Source organism: Humulus lupulus, chromosome 4, assembly GCF_963169125.1.
Source record: "Humulus lupulus chromosome 4, drHumLupu1.1, whole genome shotgun sequence".
Lineage (NCBI taxonomy): Eukaryota > Viridiplantae > Streptophyta > Magnoliopsida > Rosales > Cannabaceae > Humulus > Humulus lupulus.
In genome coordinates, this window is record NC_084796.1 from 239,058,173 (window position 1) to 239,085,074 (window position 26,902).

Sequence of the window (26,902 nt, forward strand, 5' to 3'; positions counted from 1 at the left end):
TGCTATTTTCTTTAATAGTATTGATGTGGGACATTATATTATGTCCAATACTATTTGATGTGTCATAAAATAAAAATAATTCTAGTGAATTTTAATATTATGTCTTACATATTTTATTTTAAATTAATATATATATAATCTCATTTAAATTTTACTAATTACACCATACACCGCATCAGATAGTTAAATTATTGGTGTTGGCACTTGGCATGTCAATATTCTTTCTTTAATGGAATTTAATGTAATGGTTACACTTGATTTTTTTATATATGATATTCATTATAACAAGAGTGAATGTCTTTATCAATTTATACATATTATAATCAATCTACAGTCTTTCTTATCTTTTCTTTTTTTAAGGTTGTCTTTTCATGTATAGCCGTGTTAATTAGTTTTCTTTTTCCCTCTAAAAATAATGTATAGTTTACAATTTGGGAAGGAAAAATAAATCATCTAAATTGATGGGAAACTTCAAGTTTTTAGTCTTGTAGTTCTGAAAATAACTATTTCCAAATAATTTTGAGGCAAAAAAAATTATTTCCAATTAATTTCAAAATTAATAAAAATTTGTGGCAGTATTAGGCTTTGGTACCGTGTGTCTTTGTAAAATATCGTGTTGGTTTCTTGTATTTACAATAATGCTCATTTGGTATCTGTATTTTGAAATCGTACATATTTAATATCCTGTTTTTTTAAATTGTACATATTTGGTACTTTAAAATAAAATTTAATTAATAAAATTTTACTAATTTAATCAAACTGCTTTCAATTATTTAAGTTATAAATTCAAATTTAATTACTTAATTCATATAACTAATGATAGTTTGGTCATATTAACAAAATTCTATTTATCAAATCTGAGTCTAGGGTACAAAATATGTATGATTTTAAAATACAGGATATTATATAAACATTATTAAAAAATGAGGATACCAAAACGATACTTTACAAAAATACAAGTTACCAAATGAGTAAATTCTCATTAGATAATTTGCTAACAATATATATTTATTTCAAAATTATATTCAAATAGTTTTTTAATCTAAAACTAGCTAGTGTTACAATATCACCTCATTTTGAAATATTAGGTTACGTTATTATACAACATGAATAGATTTCTAATAAAGCTATATATATATAAGTTATAAATGATGCCTGAGACTATTTCAGTCAATGATTCTTGTATGGTGGCAATTGAATCGTATATATATATATATATATATGCTTGTAATAATAATAATGAAGAAGGCAAACAACAGAAGGACCTTCCTTTACTAATATTATTATTTTCATTTTATTTATTTTTGAAAAAAAAAAAAGAGAAGAAAAGAAAAAGTTTCCCTACTTATCCTTACTTCAGTGGATGTATTACTTTTTTCTACTTTTACTTAGTGAGGAGATCTTTTTATCTCCCTCTTTCCCATACCCTTTTCCTTATTCTCCAATATATAACTTTGGGAAATCCAATAAAAGTTCCTCTTTTTTTTCTACCTAAAAAATATATCAAATGATAGTTACGTTTTTTATTTTATCAAATTTGTAAATAAAAAATGTATATTTTTTATCAATGTATATTTAATAATTATGGTGTGAGTGAGTGACTCCATTGCCCAATATCTTTTTTTCCCTCTCTCCTTCCTCATCGACTAACCCCTCATAAATTTTGTTGTAATTTATGTCAAAACGGCTAAAAGAATAAAAAAAAAGTATATATACAATTTAAATTTAAATTTTAAAAAAATCACATATATATGTGTAAATAAATACAATAAATATGTCAAAAAAACTATATACCACAATTCAATGATCACTACTATTTACAATTTTCTCATTCTAATTATATAAAATTAAACTGAATAAAAATTGATCTCTTAAGATTTTAAATTCATATAATCAATTTGATCTAACTCATGCATGCATGTATGGGTAAGTTTAAAAAATAGAATTTATTTTACTATAGAGCTATATACGATAGGGTGTTCATACATATATATATATATATATTAAAACATGCAACCTATACAGAGATATAGGTATATTATATATCAATCTACATATTAAAGGATATATATATTTGTGCAAGTGAATAATAAATAAACAATTAAAATGGCAAAAAAGATGGGCAACAAAATAACACTGTTTTAGTAATATACATATATATAATTTGACATTTAATATGGTGACACTTTTGTTGCAGAAATCATACATAAATATATATAGTTAATTATTCTTAGAGCTATAACGTTTAGGTGATGATCATCACAGTACTTCTTCTTCTTCTTCTTCATGATCAGTCACTATTAATTAAAGCCTCACATGCTTGTTTCTTGAAAGTTGGAAAACGTATATATATATTTACGTGAAATTTATTGACATTCCTTTTGTATAGACCATGCATGCATATAATATAATATAATATAAATTATATTATATTATATTATATGCAAAAATCAACAAAAAATATTGTATTCAGAAAAACGGTGCAAATTTCGTGGTTCTTGGATGGTGACATGCATGAACAGAGAATTATGGAAGCATGTCTGCTCTGCTCTATATATATATAGCTATGGTACTTGTAGATATATATTATAATATATATATATATAGTGTATGTATAGCTATATCCTTTGTCAAGAACTTTTTACATGAAATGTATCTATCTATTTTCTCCAAAAGTTCTTTCATGATTATTACTGCACTGATTGGCATGTTCAAGGCTCATGGATTGTTGGGAAGACATACATACAATATTAATTGTTCCCGAAGTTGCAATAATCAAAGAAAATATCTCTCTATTATATTTATATATATATAATAAAGAATTAAATGCTATAATATATATTTACTAAATCTACGTAAATGAATTTTGGTGGGAAAAAGTAGTAGAAAGATAAAGAAAAGGAAATGAGTATGGAAAAGCCCTAGGTGTGATGTAATAAGAGCCAATATTTTGGGAAGTTCACTAAAGAATATAATTAATTAATATATTCTTATGGAGTAGTACTAGATAGTAGTACTTCAATATAATTATATATAAATATATAAATATTTAAAGTTTTTATGTTCTAATTAGTGGAATGGTGCTCTTCTAGGGGATTGTCTTGTTTTGCCATATTTGGTAAGAGAGATATTTTTGGGGCATGATAAAATAGCATGTGAATGAACTTCAATATATATTATTCATTATATACATTATTGAGATATGGATAAATGGTGATCATTATGGGATGAGAAATCATATTCATCTTCATCGTGATTAGGGTTTTCCATCAATGCATTAATTAATTCAAGCAATTTATTATTGGAAATTTTTAAACCATGTAATAATTATATTGTACTTCTTTCTGAAAATAATTCATGTAAAATTATTTAGTCGATTTACAAAGTAATGATGATTCATATATTGTTTTCCCGGTTTGGTGAAATGTATGTTTGTAAGGTTTTTAAGGAAAAGTTATTATAAAATTTTGACTATGTATTCGTGAACTTTCTAAACAAATCTCCTTTCTTTAATTTGTAGATATAATCCATATAACTCAAATATTAAAATAGCATAATCTCATTCATCTCTCATTTTGCTTTGTTTGGAACTTGCGGATCATACCAAGAAAAAAATTATGATGAAAGAAAAATACAAGAAAATATTTTATTGAATTTCTATATAATGAACTTTTAAATATTTTCTCTTTTGGATATATTAATAAAATTTCTAAATTAATAAAAAAAAATAGTATTGTTTGATTATTAATCCAAACAAGAGAGAAATTTAAATATTTTAGATTTTTTTTTCCTTTTCAAAATCCAAGTTCTACATAAAAGGTTAAATTTAATAATTAAAGTTTATTTTTGTCTAATTTTTCAGAAATAGCTCTTTTTTTCTGTTGGTCCTTTTTCTTAGAAAGCGACTAATTAGGTTGCATGTCTTTTGGCTAGATAATAAGTTATTTAGATAAAAATGATCCCTTCTCCTTTTTAAAAAAAATAGTTGGATTATATAAATATTTATAGGGGGTTATTCTTAGATAGAGATATCACTTTTGCTCCTACCAGTTGTAGAGCTAAATTTATTTTTGGCATGTAGAGAAATTATAACCCAAATTTTTTTAAATAACAGTGTACATTGTACTTATAGTAGACATCCCACCAGTTTTTGAGAAATTTCGAATAATTTACGATGCCGAAAACAGAGTTCAAAATAATCAATTACACATACAAAAAAAAAAAAAACATGCGTAGAACTGATTATTTGAACTCTATTTTCAACAACATAAATTATTCAGAATTTCTTGAAAAATGAAAAGATGTCTACTATAACTACAATGTATATCGTCATGTGAACAAAATTTAGTTATAATTAATTTTGAGGAAATTACATTTTATATGGGACTTTTAAAAGTGTGCAAAAATATGGTTTTTTTCAAAAAAAAAAAAACAAAAAGTTAATCTATGGCTTTTTTTAAGAATTTTCACTTTTATGGGTTTATTTTCTCTTATATTTGTATAAAAGTTGATTTATGTCATAGTTTTACTCTTAATCAAGTTTTATTAATTTGGAAGGGTGTGTTTGTAATTTGATTATTATTTTTTTAGTTTATTTGTTTTTTTATATAACTAATTTTATATTAAATTTTTCTTTGGTTGATTTGCAAAAAAAAATATTGTAATATGAATTGTTTATTATTTTTTTATTTATTATAAATATATTTTTTTAGATTGTACGTTTCTTTTTTCAAATTCTTGGTAAGGTAACCAGTTACTTGATTGATCTTTGACAATTATATAAAAAAAAAGCATAGAGCTAGGTTAAATAACATGTACTAGGAGGAGTAACCAGTTACCCTGAGAGGAGTAACCTTCTGCCATAAGAGGGGTAATCAGTTACCATAAGAGGGGTGACGAGTTACTTATATTAAATATGAAAAGAAACATCAAATATGAATTAAAAAGAGGAAGAACACTTCATTAAAAAAGGAAGAAGAAGTATCTATGATTTTAGTAACATAGGACCAGTTACCATAAAAAACCCATAAATATACACATACATCAGAATATGAAGGTAACCAATTACTCCCAGAAATATACACAGAAAGAATGGAAAGGTAACCAGTTACCCCTAGAAATATACACACAAAGAACAAGTTTGTGTGGCTGGGGTTTGGACTCAAGTTTTAGCAAATGAGTTTTTGCTATGTTAATTACCATAGTACCCCTCCTTTTGCTAATGTGTTTCTGTTTAATTTTGAGTTCCTATATATGATTAGTTTTCCCATAAATTGAGTTTTTGTTAATTAAATTTTTCCATACAAATTAGGAAAAGTTTAATTCTCATATTTTCTACAAAGTAATGCCTAAAAATACATATTTATGAAAAAATCCCTATAATTTTTCCACATGCCAAAACTCTTACCGTTAGGACAAAAGTGATGCCCCTTTATCTGTTTGTACATTTATTTATATTAGAGATGTTATATTTGGAGTGGTGTTTATACTTCACAACTAGGAATGAATCATTTATATTATCAAACTCAATAATGATTTGTTTTAGTGACATTACTTAGTGATAGCTTTACATGCATCTAATATTACCTTAATACACTAGTAGGTTAAGTACTTAATTATTATGTTATCCATTTGTTGTCTAGTAAAGTTAATGCGTATATTACAAATAAAAATTTGACTTTGTTCTCAATTTTTGGGCTTGCAGTTCACTGGTTGGGCTTTGGGCCCAAGACTGAAGCCCATTTTCACTCAAACGAAACAATCACAGATAAGAAAAGTAAAAAATAATAATTTTTCTATTTTGTTTAAAGCCACTGGTATTGTATCTTTCTTCTTTAAAAGTTGATTTATTTTTAGAGGAACTTTTTTGAGCAACCTAATTATTAAATCTACTAAAGGGGTACCAAGTTACTTTAAGTAAACCTAAAGAGTTAAAACTAATTAGGGTTAGTATGCCTTCTTTTAAATCATTTTATGTAATTTTGAAAATATATAACCAATCTTATGTTTTGTGGTACCTACCTAGCTACATACTTAATATTTTTAAAATGTAACAACTATCGAGATATAAATATTGAACACACTTTCATAAATAAACATATATATTATTAAATGTATATTCGATCAAAGGAAATTAACTTGAAATATATATATCTCGTGAAATATAAACTAATAAATTGAATAAAAACCTTAACATAAATATAAACCACCACTTGTCATGAAATATAAATTGTTTCAAAAATCTTAACATGAAATGTAATTGCTGATGAAACTAGCCATAAATTTATGTAAACCTTTTGATTATATGTATAAAATGTAAATAACTAGAAAATATTAATCATAAAATGTAAATCAAAGCAAAAAATTATGACAAACGAGTTTGTAGTCAGCCTGATTATCTTCTCATTTAATAAGTGTTCCCAAGTTACTTAATTATTTTTTCATGTCATTATTAGCCTATCCAAATAATACGAGTTTGGATAAGGTATCCCAATTTAAGAGTGTTGACTGCGTTTTTAGGCAACGACGTGAGAACGTCAAATGCGACAAGCCTTCAAGAGAAATAAAAACGACACAGACGATTTAAACAAGAAAAGTAAACAACACAGGAGATTTTTATAGTGGTTCAGCCCCGATTGTCGGTAATAGCCTAATCCACTTAGAGTTGTAATTTATAGATCTATACTCAAGATCAGATAGACTGAGCCAACTGAGTTTCTTCAGTACAGATTGTGAAAATACAAGAGTTCTCTCAAATATCAGCACTTTCTCTCTCTAGAATACACAGACCCAATTTTCTCTCTCTAGAAAGAAGAAGTGGAAGAAGCCCCTCTCTCATCCCATAAGCCCCATATTTATAGGCTTAGGGTCATACATACGGTATCCCCAAGAACCGGGATATTTTATTATATTTATTACATTTAAATTACAAAGAAACATTCAAAATTCAAAATGTAACAAACCCCCCATTTGTGGGAAGAATGAGAGATTCCCGCACATGTTGTTGAAGTTGTTTCTGGGGATTTTGACGTAGTCTCACATGCATGTTGGTTACTCCTTCAAGCTTTCCTTGGACCAAGGTGATATGTGCATGCTTGGCTCTCCTCGGACCAAGGTGGTCCGAGCTAACACCCTTGCTTCTCCCCTCGGACAAGTCCGAGCATACCTTCTTCAATCAAGGTCTGACCGGACCTTGTGGCCTTCTCCTCGGACCAAGGTGGTCCGAGGCATCCTCCTCTTGCCTTCTCCTTGGACCAAGGTGGTCCAAGGCATCCTCCTTGACATCTCACTTTGGACAAGCCTGAAGCACTCCCCTTTAGCATCTCCCAACTATGTCCGATCGGACATTGTGTAGGCTCTCCTTGGCAAAATCTAAGTCTCCATTTTTGGCTTGCATGGGACTCCTCCTCCTTAACTACTTACCTTGGACACGTTCGAGCCAACACTTAGGAAACCTTGGGAGGCTTACCTCAACACACCCTTGGGGTCTCCTAGGACCACTTTCTTTCTAGGGGTCTCCTAGGACCACATCCTCCTTGGGGTCTCCTGGGACTACTCCCCTTAGCTCTCCTAGAATGCATTCTCCTTAGCCTCCTAGGATGCATTCTCCAATTTTTTGGTATAACAAAGAGCTCAAAATCTTCATTTGATTTCACCTTGCAAATAGATAGAATAAGTTTGTATTGGTCTAATATTTTCTTTAGGATGACTTTATACGTCCATAATGTGAATTTAAAGAATTGTTGAATCAAACAATTCTAAATTATTATATACTAAAACATCAATTTTTATTTTTGGTGCTTAAAGTAAAATATTACTCCCCACAAAACAAAAATAAAAAAGGTAAAATATTTCTAAATTACTAAAATTCAAAATATCTGATGGACCCAAAATCAGTATGTTTTAAATATTTATACTTGCAAGCGCACGAATCGTATATGGAATATAGTGTTCGTGTAAGCACGAGATCAAACCCAAAGGAGTTGTCTAAAATAAAAAAGAAAACTATTTTAAATCAAAAGTAATAAATTCTAACCTAGCTCCAAAGATTGATGAGTTTTAATGTTATGAATATAAAATAAAAAATTGAAAAATAAAGCTATTTAAGATAATAAAATTAAACCAATAATGATTTGAAAATAAGTGTTAAAAGATAAGATTATTAAGATACTAGAATCTACAAAATGTAAGTTTAATAATATTTATTAGTATATTGATTCCCAAGTTTTAGTGATAGTTAAAATAAATCAAACTATCATTTTCAAAATAGATTTATAATTTTAAGCATAAATTACTTCTAAAAAGATAGGATTTTTCTTCACTTTTCAAAATTATAATTTCAAAGCATTTAGTGTAAATCAATCTAATGAAATAACAAATAAATCAATGAACATTATTTATAAGGCAAAACATAATATTTTTGTTCTAAGCATGGATGTGTACAATTTAATGACACACCTTACACAAAGAATATTATGTTTTTGCAAAATGAAGAACAAAGTGCATATTATCTAACAATCCAAAATATGAGATATTAAAGATGAAAGACAAATATGAAGAAGACATAAACTTGTTGCATTACAAGGGAAATCAACATACAACATAAATATTACCTAGTTACAAGTTGCTTCATCATGATCTTAATCATCTTATGAAAAAGATTAGAAGCGCATAACTAGAGTAGAAATTACAAAATAAATGACATACATACTTGCAAAATGCTCTTGAAACACCCAAAATGGAAGAGAGAATGGTAGAGAGAAAATGGGAGAAAAAGAAGATGGTAACAAAAAATTAAGCACCTCAAATGGTCTTGAAATACCATATTTATAGCCAAAGTAGGGTTATTAAATTAATCAATTTAAATTAATTAAATTGATTAGATTAATTAAATAAAATAAATATAGTATGTAGAGGTAAATTATAGGGTGTAATGATGATGTTGTAGTGAAAAATGTGTAGAAAAATGAGTAAAAAGTTGGCATTTTAGACAAAGGGGACAAAGGTACATTATTGGGCTCACAATGGGGAAAATGGCAGCTTGTGGCTGATGGTGGCAGGTGGCCATTTGGCCTTGGGCCTGGGTGATTTGGAGGCCCAATTGAGCTGGTTGGGTGATTGATGTTGGGCCGGCTGGATTGATGTGGTTAGGCCCACGGTGGGCTGAACTTTGGTGGCATGGTCACTTCCTGGAGAGAAGTGGAGGAGCTGGTTGGATTGAAGGACTTCAGCTGAAGGAATGTGGACAGGTGGCGGCAGCTGGGAAGAGGACACGGCTGAGGAGGAGAGGCGAAAAAGCTGAACGTGGGCCTGCTGGATCCGTGGGCCTGCTTTTGGCTGGGCCTGGGCTGAGGCAGGAGGAAAAATGCCACAATCTCTTTGCTTTTTCCACAAAAATGCCACTTTTATTTTCTTTTCTCTTCTTTTTCAAGCATAAAAAAAATGCAAAAGTACATCCTACAAAATAAGTAAATATTAAATTAGAATCAAATATTTTCAATTATAAAATAACTCATATTAAGTTCATGAAAATACTAATTGAAATTTAATTTACTTTGGCAATTAAGTTCAATAAAATCACATTTTTTAACTTATAATCTAACAACATAAATTTCAAATAAATAAACTACAACATATTATAATTAAAATATCAATAAAAACATATAAAAATCTATAAAACTACAATAAGACTAATAAATTAAAAATTACATAAAAACTTAATAAGTTAATTAAAAACTCAAGAACTAAGCAACAATTAGCATATAAAATATAGTAAAATAACTCTATTTTGTAGAGTTATCAATATCATATGTCGACTTTCGGTGCTTAAATCAAATAATTTCGAATTGTTAAATGATAAATAATCAAATTTCAACTTTCAAAACTTAGAGTCCAACAATTTTGAATCAATATTAAATGATCAAGGGTTAATAGCACTTGGGTTCCCCAAGTTTTACTACTTGTATCACTTAAGTCTCTAATTTTTTTTTTTTTGTAGCAATTAGATCACCAACATTTATATTTTGGCTCACATAGGTCCTCAATGTTATATTTATTAAATAAAACATAATTTATAAAGGTAAAATGAAATTTTTTAACCAAAAAACAAAATGTAGCACCCGTTTATTTTTTTTCTTTTTAAGCAAATTAATTAATTAACCATTACAAAATATATTATTTTAGAAAATTGACCTAAATATTCTTAGCAAATATTAAAAATTTGTATTCTATTATACCTCTAACATATTTAATATCACTTATATATTAATTACTTTATTTATTTTCATAAAAAAAATTACATACTTTAAATTTTAGAAGCATTAAATTTGTTAAAGGTGTTTTATTTATAATATAATTTTTTTTTCTTACAACACACATTCTTCTATTAAACTCATCATGTGTGGAAAGAATTTTTAACAATTTATGAGGAGTTTAAATAGAAATGTGTGTAGTTAGAAAAAAATGATGTTATAGATAGAAGCACCTTTAATAAATTTCATGCTTCTAAAATTTAAAGTATGTAAAAAAAAAATTATTATTATTTCTTAATATTTCAAAAGAATATTTAAGTCCATTACCAAAATAATATATTTGAAAATAATTAATTAACTAATTAAAAAAGGTTTAAGAAAAATAATGGGTGCTATGTTTTTTTTATTTTTATTGTTAAAATCTAATCTTACCTTATAAATTAGAATTTATTTAATAAAATATAACATTGAGACTTATGTGAGCCTAAAAATAAAAGTTGGAAACCTAAATGATACAATTGTTAAAATTCTTTTTATTATTAAGGAATAAAATGGGACCTCAAAGGAAGTTGGGAATATATATCTTACTATTATTAAATATCTTGAATCCTCGATAAGTGATATTTTCAACATGGTTTGCTAATTGTCATTTTAATAAATAAATTTTCCAACATTAGGGGAGAAAATAAGTAGTCAAATAAAGAAATTACATTGAATGTGTCATCTTCATCACATATAGATGTTTGTACAAAAAGAAAATATGAACAAGAAGTTCAAATGATGATTCAGAAAATTCTGGTTTGTTAAAACCTTTATTAAAGTAGTGGTGTGAAAGAAAGATTTTGATCTCTTCAAATCTTTCTTTTGCAAAATAAATAAGATAACATAGGTCTCAATGTGTGTTTTAGGTTACTTCATGGAAATTTCCTTGTGGTTGTAATAAAAAGTTGGCTCTATAAGGCTACTACCTCCTCTCTTGTAAAATATAAAATTTCCTATGAAATAAATTCCGTTGTGTTTTCTTATTGTGTTTTTCTAAAAAAATTCTTCTCAGATTTTGAAGAAGTGATATTGTGCATTATGGATCGTGCATAAGAAATTATTGTTATAAATTAGGTTATCGTACATTAAGATTGATTGGCTTATAGCAGGAATTCTATTGGTATCAAAGCCATAACTATCTTAATTATGACCATATATATTCTTTAGTGGTAGATTTAACAATTTATCAATATGTTATAAGTCTAGCAATGTATTAAAGACTTAACATGGGTGGACGTTACCGTCTATAATTATGGTTCTCATGATATATATGATACAATATTCCGAGTGAATACTCAACAAAGTAAAAGAAGATATAAATCATCCTGTGTGTTCATGTGTTTTCATAAAGATGGTAGAATTTTAATTTATCTGTTGTTCTGTTTGTTGATGATTTGAATAATCTTAGAATTCTTGAAGAATTTGCTTAGTAGGTTATTTGATAGTTTTAAGTATTGAAAGTCATTCATGATTGAGCAACAATAATGAAAATTATAGTTAAGAAAAATCCATTAAAATAAAAATATATTTATTATGTTTGTAATTACTTATTTATATTTATCAATTTCATAGTTTATTAATTTGACTAGATTACGTTTAAAAATCTTAATTCTAATTCATAATAAATAGAATGCATAATATTTTAATACCACTGTTTGTCTAGGTAATAAAATTTATTTGTCTTCAACAAGAATAATTAAATAAAGAGCATCTTCAATTTCATATTAAAACCAATGAACTCTTCATTTTTTTCTCTATTTCACTAAGAATAATAACGATTTCTTTGTTACAATGTCCAATCATATAGTCCTACAGCTTTTAATATTTGGAATGTCTCCATATACTAAAAGAATTTAAACTCTAAATTGATAAATATGTTATAATTACCTCGTACGAAATAAATGACTCTTCTAACACAAAATCGTGAGATTTTACAAGGCAAAATTGTGAAGAAAAAAAAAGCAACAAGAGGCAGAGAAACAAACATTAAAGTTGTACCTTGTGCATCAAATCAAAACATCCAGTACCTCCCTTAACTGGCAATCCAAGACATATCCTAGCAGAAGGAGTATCCAATGTATCCACCTCCCTATGATATGCTGCTTCAACAATAAACTTGGAAGCCGTCTCAAAAGACATTTTACTGAAAGGAGAGACTGAATCTGCAATACCGCCGAGTCTGTTCATTGGCCGATATCCACCGGTATGAGTCATGAAGTCAGCAATGAGTGTCAAGTGCCGAATATTGACAGATATTCCATAGGACTTGAAAACATTTGTTATCTCTCTAATGATGGTTTCTCTGGCAGCTTCTACTCCATATGTACTTAGCATAGCCTGAATGTTGTTGGAATATACGTATCTCACATCAAGAACTTCATTCAACTCCCAAAATGTATTGAAGTCTACCCCAGTAGCCTGCAATGCTGGAATCTTTTCTTTTTCTTTGAGGGGAATATCCTCCCTACTTCTAACGTCCTCCCCATAATAAATAACTTGATTCTCTTTGCAAGAAATTTGTTGACAGTGATCAAATTTTCCAGAGCTTTCAAAGTGTACCTTCTTGGCTACCTTCTGAGCAATCTACATAAGCTCAACCAATATAAAACGGGGTCAGAGAAATGCAAAGAACCTAGAGATAAGGCTTCTGAATAACACTCCACCGCAACCTTATTTATTTTAGTATTTCTGGGTTTGATCAGGGGGAGAAAAAAAACCGAAACACAAACAGATAATTGTCAAGAATGACACATTGTATTGTAGGGGCAACTGTGTTTGTTAAACATCAATTTTCTGGTCCTTGCTCCATGTAAAACTATACATACAAATGTAGAAGTAGCCCGAGCACCAAACCTCGAGTTTTAAAAAAAAAAACAAAATATACACACAAGCTTGCATATTTATATCCCTATAGCTAAAAAAAGTTGACTCGATGTGCATATAAACGACACTTCAAGAAAGCTGGGTTTGAAGAAATAAATAGGAACACGGCTATAAATAGATCACTGAGTACATTGATTGATTGATTGATTGTAAAACCAATAGAAACCATTTTAGAGATGTAAGAATGGTGTAACCTCTATTTTCTAAAGTGGTTTTTATTGGTTTAGGGATTAGCTACAATTTTAAGAATGACAGGTATGTTATTCTTAAAATTTACAGGTATGTCACCAAATTATTATCTTTTTTTAAAAAAAAAAGCAAACACTTTAAACTAAAAGGTAAAAGCAGTGGACAATTTGTAGAAAAATTGAACGCCTCCTTTTGACCCAAAAAAAAAAGAAGAAATTCAGGTTTTGATATTTGGTTATCACATCAGGGTTATTTGCCAAAGAAATGAATAGCTGTGGCAGAGGGAAAATGTGAAAGTACCTGGGCCAGCAGAATATGGGCTTCATTAATTTCTAAATGGATCTTAAAGTCCAGTTTCGTAACCTTCAACTTGATATGTCGGTCCGTCTTAACACGATTTAGAACTTTCCTGTTCTTCTTGGCTTTGGCTCTTGATTTGGTCTTCCCTTTTTTTGATTTTGACTTTGACAAGCTTCCAACTTCTGGTGGACTTCCAGGAGGTCCATCTTCAGATTCCAGAATCCCAATATTATCATCCTTGCTAAATCCAACTTTGTTGTTACCATCATCATTTTCACCCTCAGAATCATCTGATAGATCCTTTTTGTTATCTTCCTCTCCAGAGCCATCTTCGTAATCCATCTCATCTGTAACTTGTCGCTTCCGTTTCTGTGCATCTAAGTCAAAATCGTCTGACCCTTCACCATTTTCACCACCATCATCCTCACCATCATCACCATCCTCTTCCTCACGAGATCTTTTGGAAGAATCTTCATCTCCCTCATTTGGACCCTGGGATTGAGAACTACCTTCGACATCTTTAATTCCCTTAATTTTGTAAAGCAACTTTACATGAGATTCTATTGCATCCTCCAACGCCCTGACATAATCAACCCTTAGGGTGTCTTCCCAGTCATCTGGGCCAATGCCAGCATAATCTGGAGGCTCGTAAAGCTTCATCTTAAGCTTATAAATACGGCAAATGTTATTATCTTTAAGGGAGAATGGCTTAACAGTTACTGTCATACTCTCAATAATGTCTGCCACAGTGACTTTCTTCAGTCCATTAGCAAGACGTTTAGCATCTTCCCTGCAGATAAAAGATAAGTTCAGAAATATCACCTCAAAACAGAAAAAGAGGGACATGAAGTATTTATGACAACTCAAGGCAGGAGTCAGTATCCCTGGTGTATAAACACATCACAGAATATTAACTGAAACTCTGAAAGTTCCAAATTCAAACCATCTGAGTCTGCCACTAGACCAGTCAGCCCAAAAGCAAGTTAAATGCATAAAAAGGAAGAAAGAAAATAGTGTCACACCAGTTAGAATCAAGTGACACATAAACATGCGTCCCTATTGCAGGATATGTTCATATTTAACAAAAGAAGATGAAATGAAGCAATTGGCCCATTACCACAAAATAATTTGATTTTCTTCAAGTTGGACCTTTTTTTTTCTTTTGAACGGTCAACACACATGGTGCCACTGCGATAAAATTAACTAGGAGGTCCCAGGTTCGAACCTGGACCTCCACCCTTACCCCAGTCTTCCCTCATCACTGAGCTAGCCTCAGTGACTTGAGACTACATGAATTCTTAAAAATACTAAATAGCTTGTTCCCTCAATTTCACTTACTCAAGAAATTTCAGCACTGCCTTGTAACTGCCATGCATTAAAATTTAAGAAACATCCATCAAAACCATTTAACAATTTGAATACTTGACATGCACATTGTTCCAAATTAGCAAACACACAAGAAAAAGAAAAACCTCTAATGCCCAACACCGAATAAATTGTAAGCTACTCACTCTGATCTGCCGTTTTGCAGTGGACATGTCATAACTGGAGTCTTGATATCTTTAGAAGCTGTCATCAGGATTTCTTGGAGACGAGGAATTCCAAGGGTCACATTCATCTCACCTCGACCAGCAAGGTGAAAAGTGTTCAGCCTGAAGAAAAAATTCATATTCGAATCAACAAAGAGGAAGCACATCTTATTGGAAGTTTGGAACAATAAATAAAAATTACAATGAGTTCTGTTTAATGGACACCATGACTTAGCATAACATAAGAAGTCAATAATATGCACATAGGCCTCAAAAATAACTATTTACATGTGCCCTAACAACTACATACACAGTACCCTTTTTCATAAAATCAATTTAGTAACGACAAAATAAAACTCACGTCATCTGTGTTGATGGTTCTCCTACAGACTGAGCAGCAAGAACACCAACTGGTTCTCCCGGTTGAGCAAGACTTGAGAGATATTTATGTTCCATTAACTTCATGAAGTCCCTTTGATTTGAGCCATTATGATTTTTCTCTGATGATAACTTTTTTACAAGTTTCATGGCCTTCTTCTCAAGAACAGATGGCAAATCCTTAATGTAAGGATTTGATTTATCAAACTGGCGGCAACATTTCTTGAAGATTGTTTCTTTATTCTGAATAAAATTCAATAAAATAATATTTAACATGAAAATTCATATTATCAGAAAAAATTAGAAACATAAAATGAACAAATTCTCACCACTGCCAGTGCTTCAAAATTTGCAAGAAAGCTTGTTTGATGAACATCTACACCATCTTCTCCATAACGAAATTGAACAATGGAACCATCAGCATCACGAACAGTATGATCGTAGTTCACTTTAAGGCCTTCCATATTTTTTACCAAGCACCTTTGCAGGTATCCACTGCGAGATGTTTTAACTGCTGTATCAACCAACCTACACAACAACAAATTAATAATTAGGAAAATAAAGCTGATAGAGGGTACCAGTTAACTACAAATCAACCTATGAAAGCATTTACCAGCCAAAAAAAGGACATTTCCAAGATGTGGGGTACCAGTAACCAGTTAAATACAAATTAACTGACCAGTTTATATGATCATAACTCATGCCAAAAAAAACTAAGGCTTTTGTTCAATGAGACAATGCTTCTGAACTGCCGCATTACACCAAGGAACAACTCCAATATACAATTTAGACAAAAACAAAACAAAAGGATAGCTTTAACTGCTGAAGAAACTTATGACAAGGTCAAAAACAAATATTACCCTTCACGACCAGCCATGCAATGGAAGTAATATTCCTGAGGGCGAAGACCAGAAAGAAAGCGATCTACAACAAGGCCTCCAGCACGAGATGCCCAATCCCAGGGAGGAAAGCAAGGTAATGTTTTTCCAGAAACCATTCGAGGAACTCGCTTTCCTTCAAGTTCTTGTTGGCCTAAATGTGAAGATATTTGTTGGAAATTGACCTGTTCGAAGCATAAATTGCTAAAGAAAGTAAAAAGTCTATTCACACTGTTTCTACTCTTTATGTCAGGGCAGATACCATATCATGCATCCTGGTCAATTAAAAAGATACTCATAAAAAAAATTCAATTCCCGGTAATATAAGTAAAAACTTCGATAAAGCACATTAAAGTTATTAATAGCATACTCATATAATACATCTGAGATGAAGTATTAAAACCTCAGGCACAATTAGCCCTATACTCAAGTATTTTACATTTCTCATCTTGAAATGCAATATATAATTTACCCTGTTATTATTTTATTGACTCCAGTCTTTTATAATTCTGTGCTGCTGTAATAAGGAAAAAAATTCTACTTATTAAGATAATTGAATGACAAAGAAGAGAGGATTACGTATCCTCTAAGACAGAAAAAAACACAAATAGAAGATCAAAAGTGAAAACTAAACATCACTGAACCAGTGTTTTTCTAACTAGGAGTATTTGTCCAAGAGTCTGTAAAAGGCATCCATACAAAGGCCATTTGGTTGAAGAGAAATGACTGGACTTTTCAAGATAAGAAGACTTTAGTATATTTGGAAAAGAATCAAGTTGTGGGCTATGGCTAAAGAGTGTCAAAGTTTTTGCCATATTTTCCTTTTCTGATTTGTCAACAAGGGATTGGGAATCATTGATGCAATTTTATTCAGTTTTATGTTTGTACTGTTTTGTTTTCTGTTATTGAGCATGGGTTAGTCAGTTTATGGGTTTGGGTAAGTTTAGCCTTTAGTGTTCTTGCCTTAGCTGGCCTCCTTTGGTTGTAATTATTTTATTAGACTTCGCTTATCATCATAAAACACAATCATTTCTTCGAAAGAAAAAATTAAGTTTCTAGCTTCTCTTTAAGATTCTGATGCAAATGAATTTAAGGATTTTCAACTTCTTTGATTACTCTTATCTGGAAAAGCACTCTGCTTAGCAGTGGTTAGTTTCATTTTTGTACTTTCTTCCTGCTTTAGTTTGTATTTTTGCTTCTCTTGAGACCTTATCCTCAAAAACACTGGGACTATTGTCCCTAAAAAAAGGGGACGGGGGGTCATTTTAAGACATTTTCCATGTATAAAAGCCCTTTGAAAATGATAAATGACTAGCAATATCAGCATCCAATACAGCATAATACGCGACTCAAAAAAAATTAAAAGCATCAAATACAACCAGTCATACAATGGACTACATACATAAAAGGACTGTCAAAAGTATATTTATACAGAATGAAAGAAACTTACAGCACCACCTTTAGCCCCAGATGTTGTCATGAGTGAGATACAATTCTTGCTAGGGGGTTTTAGTAATCCTACAGACAACAACCCTTTGATCTCCTCAGATTTGCTAGTTATATCATTAAGTCGACTAATCATTTTACGATCCAAGGACGCCAAGGCAGCTTCTCCATTCATACGAATAGTTTTTTCAATTTTATGTTGCAGGGTAAAGGGATCTGCAACCCATATAGATTAAGATCATTCATCAAATCAAACAAGTAATGTGATGAAAACATTAATAAACACCATTGAGAGAAGACAAATCGGAACAAAAATGTCTTAGAAATTTCAGGCAACAATCAACAGCATTCTCTGAAACAAGGCTCAAGATAACGTAGAGTTCAAAATTACAACCTATAACAAATGCCTATTTGGTGATGTTTCTACTAGTATAAAAGATTAAAGTTTGAAAGTATAATATCCAAATGGCCCTTAGTTAAGTTCTGCCTAAAGAACTCTACTCCTAAACTTCTCATGAAGAAATCAAATTTTGATGTAGCTGTATAAGCCATTTACGCACCTATTTTTTCATTATCTTTGACCCCAACAAAACCACAGTGAACTTCTTCACCAATCTCTTCACACTTTTCAAGTAGACTCTTCCTTTCTCTGTCTTTACTTTCTACTAGCAAAAGATCATCAACTCCACATGTGAATCCATGCATCTGAGTCATAAACATCACATCGAGCAAGCTTATGTAAGTGAATTGCTTTATTTGAAAAACAAGGAATGTAATCCTAGACAAAAATAGCTTTTACAATAAAAAAATGCCTAACCTGTAAGAAAACAGTAAATAACCGACTCAATGCAGAAAGCAAAACACCAGCTGTATTTGAGCCATAAAGTTCATGCACAATATGGACCAGACCATAGTCAGCAAATTGAGCCTTGTCAATGACACCACGGACAAAGTTGTTTCTATAGATATATAATTTGTCCTCCTCGAGCTCTTCCTTCATCTTCAATTCATCTTTATCAGATTTTCTTTCTTTTATCGATTCTTTGTTTCTCTTTGATTCAGAATGATCACCTTTTCTCTTTTTCCTTGATTCCTTTTGTCCATCTTTATCAACTTCTTTTTTTCTATTTGTTTCTTCATCAATTGTTTTACTGTTAAAAAAGTCACGAGGGATTTTCCCACTTTTTTCAACAGTAAACGGAAGAAACCCCTTAGTGATATGGTTTAGCAAGGCAGTAATAACCTGGAAAGAGGCAAATAAGAAAATAAAAACAAATAGTCAAGCATACCTTCTAACAAAATGTGATTAAATACTCCAGTTGAGAAACTAGATAAATTTTTGAGCCAACATCTAAACCAGATATTGTCATACTTCGCATGATCAAAAATTTCCAGATAAACTTTCAATGGTGAAATGAAAAGATCATATCAAATATTAACACTAATTACCTGTTTCCCAGTCCAGAGGGGCTCTGGTTTCCAAATAGCAGGCAGAAGGGATTGAATCTCAACTTCAAAATCTGACCGAGAAACTTTATTCCCAGATTTTTTGGAGGAAGCACTTGAGCTAGTAGTTGAAAGACCAGTACTATAAAGAAGCTGGTTAAACTTATCCCAACATAGAAAAGTATCCTTCTTTGTGAGGAGGACAGCACTTACAATATGATCCTAAAAAATTATAACATAGTTGATAAGCTGATCAAAATCTTTTTCATTTTTTTTTATTATTTTTTAAAATTAGATGTGTAAAATAACCTGGATCAAGGCTCTAATAGGTTCGCCACTGGTAGGCTTGACATATTGATTGTTTGCATTTAAGATGTTGTATCCTTCTGCACGAGAAATTTCATCTTGCGGAAAATGTACATTCATTTCATCACCATCGAAATCAGCATTATAAGTACTGTAATAGCAATGAATATAATAAAAAAAATTACTCGTTGGAATTTGGAAAAAGATAATAAAACTGAAGGGCCCTATTTTAGGAAAAAAATAACTGTATATGTGTAAGGCCTGAGAGTAATTTATTAAATTAATATATAGTATATACACAGACAATCATATAAACGAAATCAAGTATAGAAACATATAAGGTGCTTCTACAGTAATTTTTTTATCATTTTTTCCTAGGTACTAACATTTTAGTGTATTCTGCACTAGTAATTAATAGCATTAAACAAATTTGTACAGCCATCCAAAAAAACCTAAGCATTCGGATTAAAGATCTAAGGATTAAAATTGAAGTCATAACAATTAGTGATTAATTTAGATCACTTCCAAAAAACGTCCATATATATACATATACATATATAGGTGTAGCTACCAGACATATGGATTAAAGATCTAACTTTTAAAATTGAAGTCATTACAATTATTGATTAATTTACATCAATTCCGAATTCCATGTACATAAATATAAAAGTAGGTGTAGCTACCAGACATATGGATAGATACAAGTATAAATGTCGTATATATGCATGTCTATATCTATAACATGTATCATGTATGAGTTACCAACCTGCAGTTTGCATAGTGCATTCGAATTGTTTTCTCTCCCTTCAACACACGAACTACGTGGGCCATTATACTGGGCTTGTGAAGTGTAGGCTGCAACACAAAAATTAATAGTAAAATTGAAATATAACTATCGATTTCCTCCATTAAAAAAAACTCATGCTTCACATCCCATAGAACAACGAAAAACAAAGCAAAAAAAAAAAAAAGCAACCTAATACATTAAATTTCAAGAATCAAACAGAAAGCATTTTTCTGCTGCCCTACCACATTATGTTATTGAAACAAGAATGAAAAAGTTTAACAACTATAGATGCTTTGCAAACGCTGATTCCAGATCTACTACTATTCAAATAGTTATCATCTGCAAAACACCTCCATATATCTACTACTTACTAATAATTATGATCCACAAGTACACTATGCATTTTAATGACAAAGTCTTTGACGACTCCAAATTCTCTGTAACAAGAAATTAAGTTTGAAGCATAAAACCAATAAACACCCAAGCTTTTTTAGTAGATAACAGATGAAAGGCCATAACCCATTGACAATCATGTATAATAGAGACAAGACTTGCACATTTTCTTCTGGAGATAGTTACCGAATAAAGTAAGCACACATCTAACCCGGAGGCACACATCCATAAGAGAAAATATATATATATATCAAGACAAGTTATACCTGTCGATTGACCAGCACAATATCACCATCTTGCAAGTGACGATGCACAAGCTTGCCTTCAGTATCATTATCAAAAGTACCTCCATTTTGCACAATAGCACCTCTAGAAGAAGGTAACTTTCTCGATATTGAAATACGTGCTTTTCTGCTTGGTGCTAATTTGATAGTAGACAACTTATCTACATAGTGTGTAGCCCCAGGATGAATTTCAGGACCATTGACAATAGCATCCCTTAACTTTGCTACATTCCATGGGGTAACTCTCTGCAGGAATTTAAAAATTTATAAATAAATAATAATATAGAAAATACACATCCTGTCCCAATAAAATATAAATACTCCATATTTCTCCTATGTACATTCATTTCAAAATTACCACCTCCCAATAAAGAGATTGTGTCTAAAGGTACTATAATTATGTAATAGAATGATATACAGTCTGTCCTACTTAAGGACACGGCATATATATAGTATATACATAAAAATCTGTGTAACGCCACAAAAATATTAATTTTTTATATATTTAAAAGTAAAGATTGAAAAAAAGGCATATACATCTAGTTGTTCTAACCTATCTTCTAGCACATGACACATCATTGCAGATTGAGTATGTATAGCAAAAAAAAAAAAAATCTTTGAATACAAAAGCTCTCTTGTAAAGCATACCTCAGGATATGTTAATCTTAGTGCAAAGTAAGGAGGAATTCCAATTTCATTGACAGCCAAATAGGGATCTGGTGATATGACAGACCGGCATGCAAAATTAACTCTCTTCCCCATCATTTTCTGACGAAACAAGCCTTCTTTCTTCTCCAGCAACTGACATATTCCTGGAGTAGCATTATTTTTACCTGAAATCAAAAAGAGAACTGCTAAGTCAAAAAATTTAGAGAATTTCATAGCCAAGCAAGTTGGATTTGGACCAATCTTCATGAATTGATACCCCCCAACAAAATGGGAAAGCTGAGAGAAAAAAATACGCACTAGCATGAGTGAAGAGATGCTATCCTAGCAAATACGAAGAGCCCAATTGCTTGCCTCAAAACCTTTTTTGCAAATGAAAGCATTTTCAATGCCCCCCACCGTCCCCAAACAAACAAGATTCTAGAAACTTGCACCCAATTCCCAAAGAAACATTTCCAAATTCATCCTACAAAACCTGGCTAAACATCATTTACTTTTTCTTTATGTTTTCTCACAATAGGTCCGCTTAACTTTCTAAAACAAAGGCAATGGTTGATGGGATTCAACATATAAAAATATAAAACTGCAGATATTCTTAGCAAAAGAAGGGTAAAAAAATGATCTCAAACACGATGACCCAATAACTCAACAATGATAATGTTTCCTAACAAACATTTTTTTTTAATTTAAAAATAGAAAACAAGAAAGAAAAAAATGTCCATGCTATTTTGAAAGTGATGCCAAACAGGGATCAGTGTTTCCAATTTGATTGTTTTAGTCTTTTTTTTTCTTTTTTCTTTTTTCTTCTCTCTTTAATTTCCCTCATGTGTTCGTTTTCTACCGTTCTACACTGCTTTCCACCATCTAGTAAAGCAAAACTGCCAAACTATAGTACATTTATTTAACCCAAAAAAGGGAAAGTTGGGGTATGATAAACCACTTGATAGTAATGCATAGCTTAAACAAAGGAAAATGAAGACCAACAAATCAGAACAGTAAAGAGAAAAATAAATAAACTCACCTGCAGCTGTTTTGCTATCAAACATCACATTTATAGACTGCTGAAGATCCATCCACCTGCGTACAATCTTTGAGTATTCCAACTTATTAACGTGAGCATTTCCCAAATCAATATTGGCCTGGAGCACCCTACTTAACAAAACAGTTTGAGGATGTTCCATCACCTACATTAAACAGAAGCCGCAAGGAAAGATACATTTAATTGTGGTTTCAGAAATGTGAAAAAGCACTGAATGCATGTCTAAGCATTCAAGCAACTTACTCCCATAAGCTATACAAAAAATAGTTATAAAAAAAGGGTCATATGTTAAGGTTGTTTGGAATCTTTTTAAGGAAAGCTTTAATGAAAGCAAATTCTCTTAAACTCAAGAAACTGGTTCTTGAGAGACTAAGACAGAGCTATTTGTATAGAGTTAAATCTACTTACAGAATCACCACCCTTGGACGGGGGGCGGAATTTGATTGGAGGTACAAGAACAGCCTCTAAGAAAAACATCGAGTGATCTGCTTTATTTCCAACTCCCCGACACTGGATGTCACTAATTAATGTAAAGAGTTGCGCCTCATTTTCCCACAAGAGCCTAATAATCTCTTTAACCTGTCACAAAAACAGCACATTTAATTTATCCCCTTGGAAAACAAAAGTAAATATTTAATTATTAACAATAAAGAAATTAAGCAGCTTAAATTCTATTTTGAAGCTTATAAAGAATATCACTAGGACAAAGTGAAGGCTTAATAATTAAGCTAATCATGCAAGGAGCACACCTCTGGTGGCAACAGAGGTCCAGTAAAAGCTTTCTTCTGTTTGATATACTCATCAGGAGCATCGCACCCTTCACTTCTACGACTCTTTGTAGAAGTAGCTTGAGTATTCATGCTGGCATCATTATCCTCATTCGGTAAATTATTAATGATTTCTTCCTCAGGCAATGATTCTTCATCTATGAGTGGCCATTTTAATTTGTGGTCCTTCTCAACATTCTTTCTAATATCTCCTTGTACATAAGGTTCCTACAGCCATCAATAAAATAGGAACCTATTTAGAAACTAAAAATATGTGACAATGATGTGACTTGCCTGCCAGCAAACTACCCAATTCTAGTAAGTCAATGCAAATTTGAGCATATATAAACAAAAAGAAGCAGTCGTGATATATTTTCAAGCGCCAAAGATAAAAAGAGATATACCAGATGTAACCATCCAAACGTAGGTTTGACTATTTTGGGATTAGTTGCACCACAACTTTCACACTTCTTAGATCTAAGTTTCATAAAGTCTTTCAAAACAGTCATTGCTTCAGTGAACTCAAAAGAGGTCCATTTGTGCTGCTTTATATTCTTGACACCAGCACACTTGCTCTTGCTCCCAACATTGTCATCTGGATCTGAGGATTCGCTAGGCAAATCAGAATCTAAGGCCTTTTCCCCAGCATCACCTTTCAAGATAAGTTCCAACTGGGAAACACATTTCTCAACCTAGATTGACAACAAAATGTCAAAAAGAGTGATTTTAGAAAGATATGGAGGCTAAAATATACATAAAACCCCATAAAATAATCAAAGTATACTCATATCTTAATCATTATGTTGCACTTACCGCGACCGGACCCGACCTATAACGATAACAGAAGAAACAAGTTCTCTGTAGATGATTGTAAAGGATATTGAATAGCACGGGATTATAGACAGGAGAAATGAGATCAATATGACCACAATGACCGGGGCAATTAAATGAACGCTGACCACAAGATTTGCATCTGCGTTTAAACAGGGGCAAAACATATTTACTTAGTTAACATCATTAGTAATAAAACCAAACTACAAGTAGATAAAACTACTGCAATATTACAGAATTGCTTCACTTAAACACATCTTTTAAGTCACAATGCACCTTTCTAAAAATTATTAAGAACAAAAACAGAAGTAGCCTAAGATATAAAACAACTCATAGTCTTCACATTAAAACAATTTGCAGCTCCTTCTACTTCCTCCAACACTAGAATCTAAGGCCTTGACGAATTCACAACACCGAGCAGAATTTATAATTGAAACCATAATAATAAGTAATAACAACAACACTAACGTTATAAGAAACAAAATACAATCAAAATCAAATGGCCCATTTAAACCAATATGCATATACAGAAACACTCACGGTGTTCTTTCATCCAAAGGGCCCAAAGCCGGATCGTAGAGTCCACCGGAGATGGGTCTTTCCACATTATCAAGTAAATTTGGGTTTGTAATCTTCACAAAACTCTGCTTACGAACCTCTTCATCTGTATAAAAACTGAACTGAACCGCCTCAACCGACTCCGTCGCACCCTGCAAAGAAACAGAACCCAGAAACCCTCAAAAACGAATTCAACTGATTCATACCTCAAACTGGCTAAAGCATTAATCTTTCATAAGAAACTTGAACCAATGAACAACCATACACGCAACAAAACCAAAAAAAACAAATCATTAATCAATTCTTTGTTTCTGAGAAGAAAAAAGAGACAGTGAGAGAGACCTCAGTGGGGAGAGCCATGAGGACGCTGGAGAGGAGAAAGGCAGTATAGTGCGAAGGTGAGAGCAGAAGAGAAGAAGAGTAAAGGTTTTGGCGGCAGACAAAGGAGAGAAAAACGTTTTGAGGGTTCTTCGAGGTTTAAGGCTGGGTTTTACGTTTCACAACACAGACCCAAAGCTTTCCTATTCGCTGTGTCCTTCTTAAAGTTTTCTTAATTACACTTTTTCCCTAGCTTTTATCATTATTCTACTTTTGGGTCTTTCATTATTTTATCTCTCAAAATAATACAAATGTTGTCATTTTTTTTTTTACAATTGTGAAGGGGATTCGAACTTAGATCATTTTTTTTTATTTTTTTGGCTTTATTTTGTCAAATGGTTGAAAATAATTTAATTTTGATCAAAATACTTTTTAATATGATTAAAATACACTCAAGTTTTATTAAATATTGAGTTTTAAATTATATTTAATTAATTTAAAATATCAAAAATTAAAATATATATTGTGATGTTAGTAGGGAAGTGACTTGTTTTCAGCAATTAGGTAAGTTATAGCCTTAATTTGTTTGTATGATTGTAGATATAGTACATTTTTTACCCGATTTTTAGAAATTTTGAATAATTTATTAAGTTAAAAATAGGATTAAGAACTTCAAACAATTTCTTTTACACACGATCAAAATACTATTAAATCATGTTTTTGGGACAATAAATTATTTATAATTTTTTAAAAATTTGTGGGATGTCAACTATAACTATAATGTATATTGTCATATAAAAAACTTTGAATTATTACTTATCTAAATGTTGAAAACAAGAAAATCTTCCATAGGGACTCTTCAACCGATGTCTTTTCTATAATATTTAATTTAAAAAAATAAAAAATATATATTCATTTAAGCTTAAAAATAATGTTAATGAAAACAAAACAAAATTAAAGTGAAGAAACCAAAAAAAAAAAATCTTAAATCTTTCTTAAATAAAAAACAAAAATTAAACTTTTTTCGCCTTCTCATTTTTTCTTTTGTTCTTTTACTTCCTCGTGGTTCAAACCTCTAAATACATAATCAAAACAAATTCTTCTTTGACCAAAAAAAAATATCTAATTAATAATAATATTAAAAAGAATAATATAATGGGAGCTTCCCTATAAAGTGCTCTCTAAGAAGCTTCCTTGTAAGAGGGCGTAACCACTAGGGTGTAAAGCATCATCTTGCTTTCTGGCGACTCCAGAATCTTCGTTCTGGTGCTTGCCCCAAGTGTTTGTTTGTAATGGAGAAGAAGAAATTGATTTGGACCCAAAAATCATTCAATGTGTCCATGGAAGAGTTAACCCTGGAGCTCCTGCTGAGAATAGCGGACCACGAGCTAATGTTCCTAAGATTTCTGATTGGGAAGATCTATTCAAAGAAAAGAATATCCAAGACTATTATCGAAGGCTCTCTGAGTATGGCTTGGGCCTCCCTCAAGGGATGGGAATGGAAGGAATTGCAACAAGGGCTTCTGGAGTTTGAATTTAAGAAGGAGGAGGATGTCGATTTCGTGGTTGCTCGGAGGCCTTGGGCTATTTGGGGGGGGGGGGGGGGGGGGGG

The 26,902-nt window shown here is 31.2% G+C and overlaps 1 protein-coding gene across 1 annotated transcript; it reads right to left on the reverse strand.

The window, feature by feature from the left end:
• Window positions 1–12,016: 12,016 nt before the first annotated feature.
• On the reverse strand, window positions 12,017–25,611 carry LOC133831391 (DNA-directed RNA polymerase I subunit 1). The gene is made up of 21 exons (XM_062261663.1): window positions 25,315–25,611; window positions 24,955–25,124; window positions 24,397–24,556; window positions 23,988–24,275; window positions 23,566–23,811; window positions 23,225–23,395; window positions 22,799–22,961; window positions 21,760–21,944; window positions 21,094–21,357; window positions 20,414–20,502; window positions 19,651–19,798; window positions 19,345–19,563; window positions 18,713–19,138; window positions 18,456–18,600; window positions 17,900–18,111; window positions 16,432–16,634; window positions 15,901–16,099; window positions 15,555–15,814; window positions 15,176–15,316; window positions 13,665–14,454; window positions 12,017–12,875 (listed from the first exon to the last, which is right to left on the reverse strand). Exons 1-21 carry the CDS (start codon window positions 25,330–25,332, stop codon window positions 12,279–12,281), a joined length of 5,094 nt encoding a protein of 1,697 aa, XP_062117647.1. The 5' UTR covers window positions 25,333–25,611; the 3' UTR covers window positions 12,017–12,278.
• Window positions 25,612–26,902: the final 1,291 nt, after the last annotated feature.

Coding starts and splice junctions, on each gene's coding strand:
- LOC133831391 (XM_062261663.1), bottom strand. Junction 18,601..18,712: donor TATTTACTGTTTTCTTACAG/GTTAGGCATTTT, acceptor TTTATGACTCAG/ATGCATGGATTCACATGTGG. Junction 16,100..16,431: donor TGCATGGCTGGTCGTGAAGG/GTAATATTTGTT, acceptor GTTGTTGTGTAG/GTTGGTTGATACAGCAGTTA.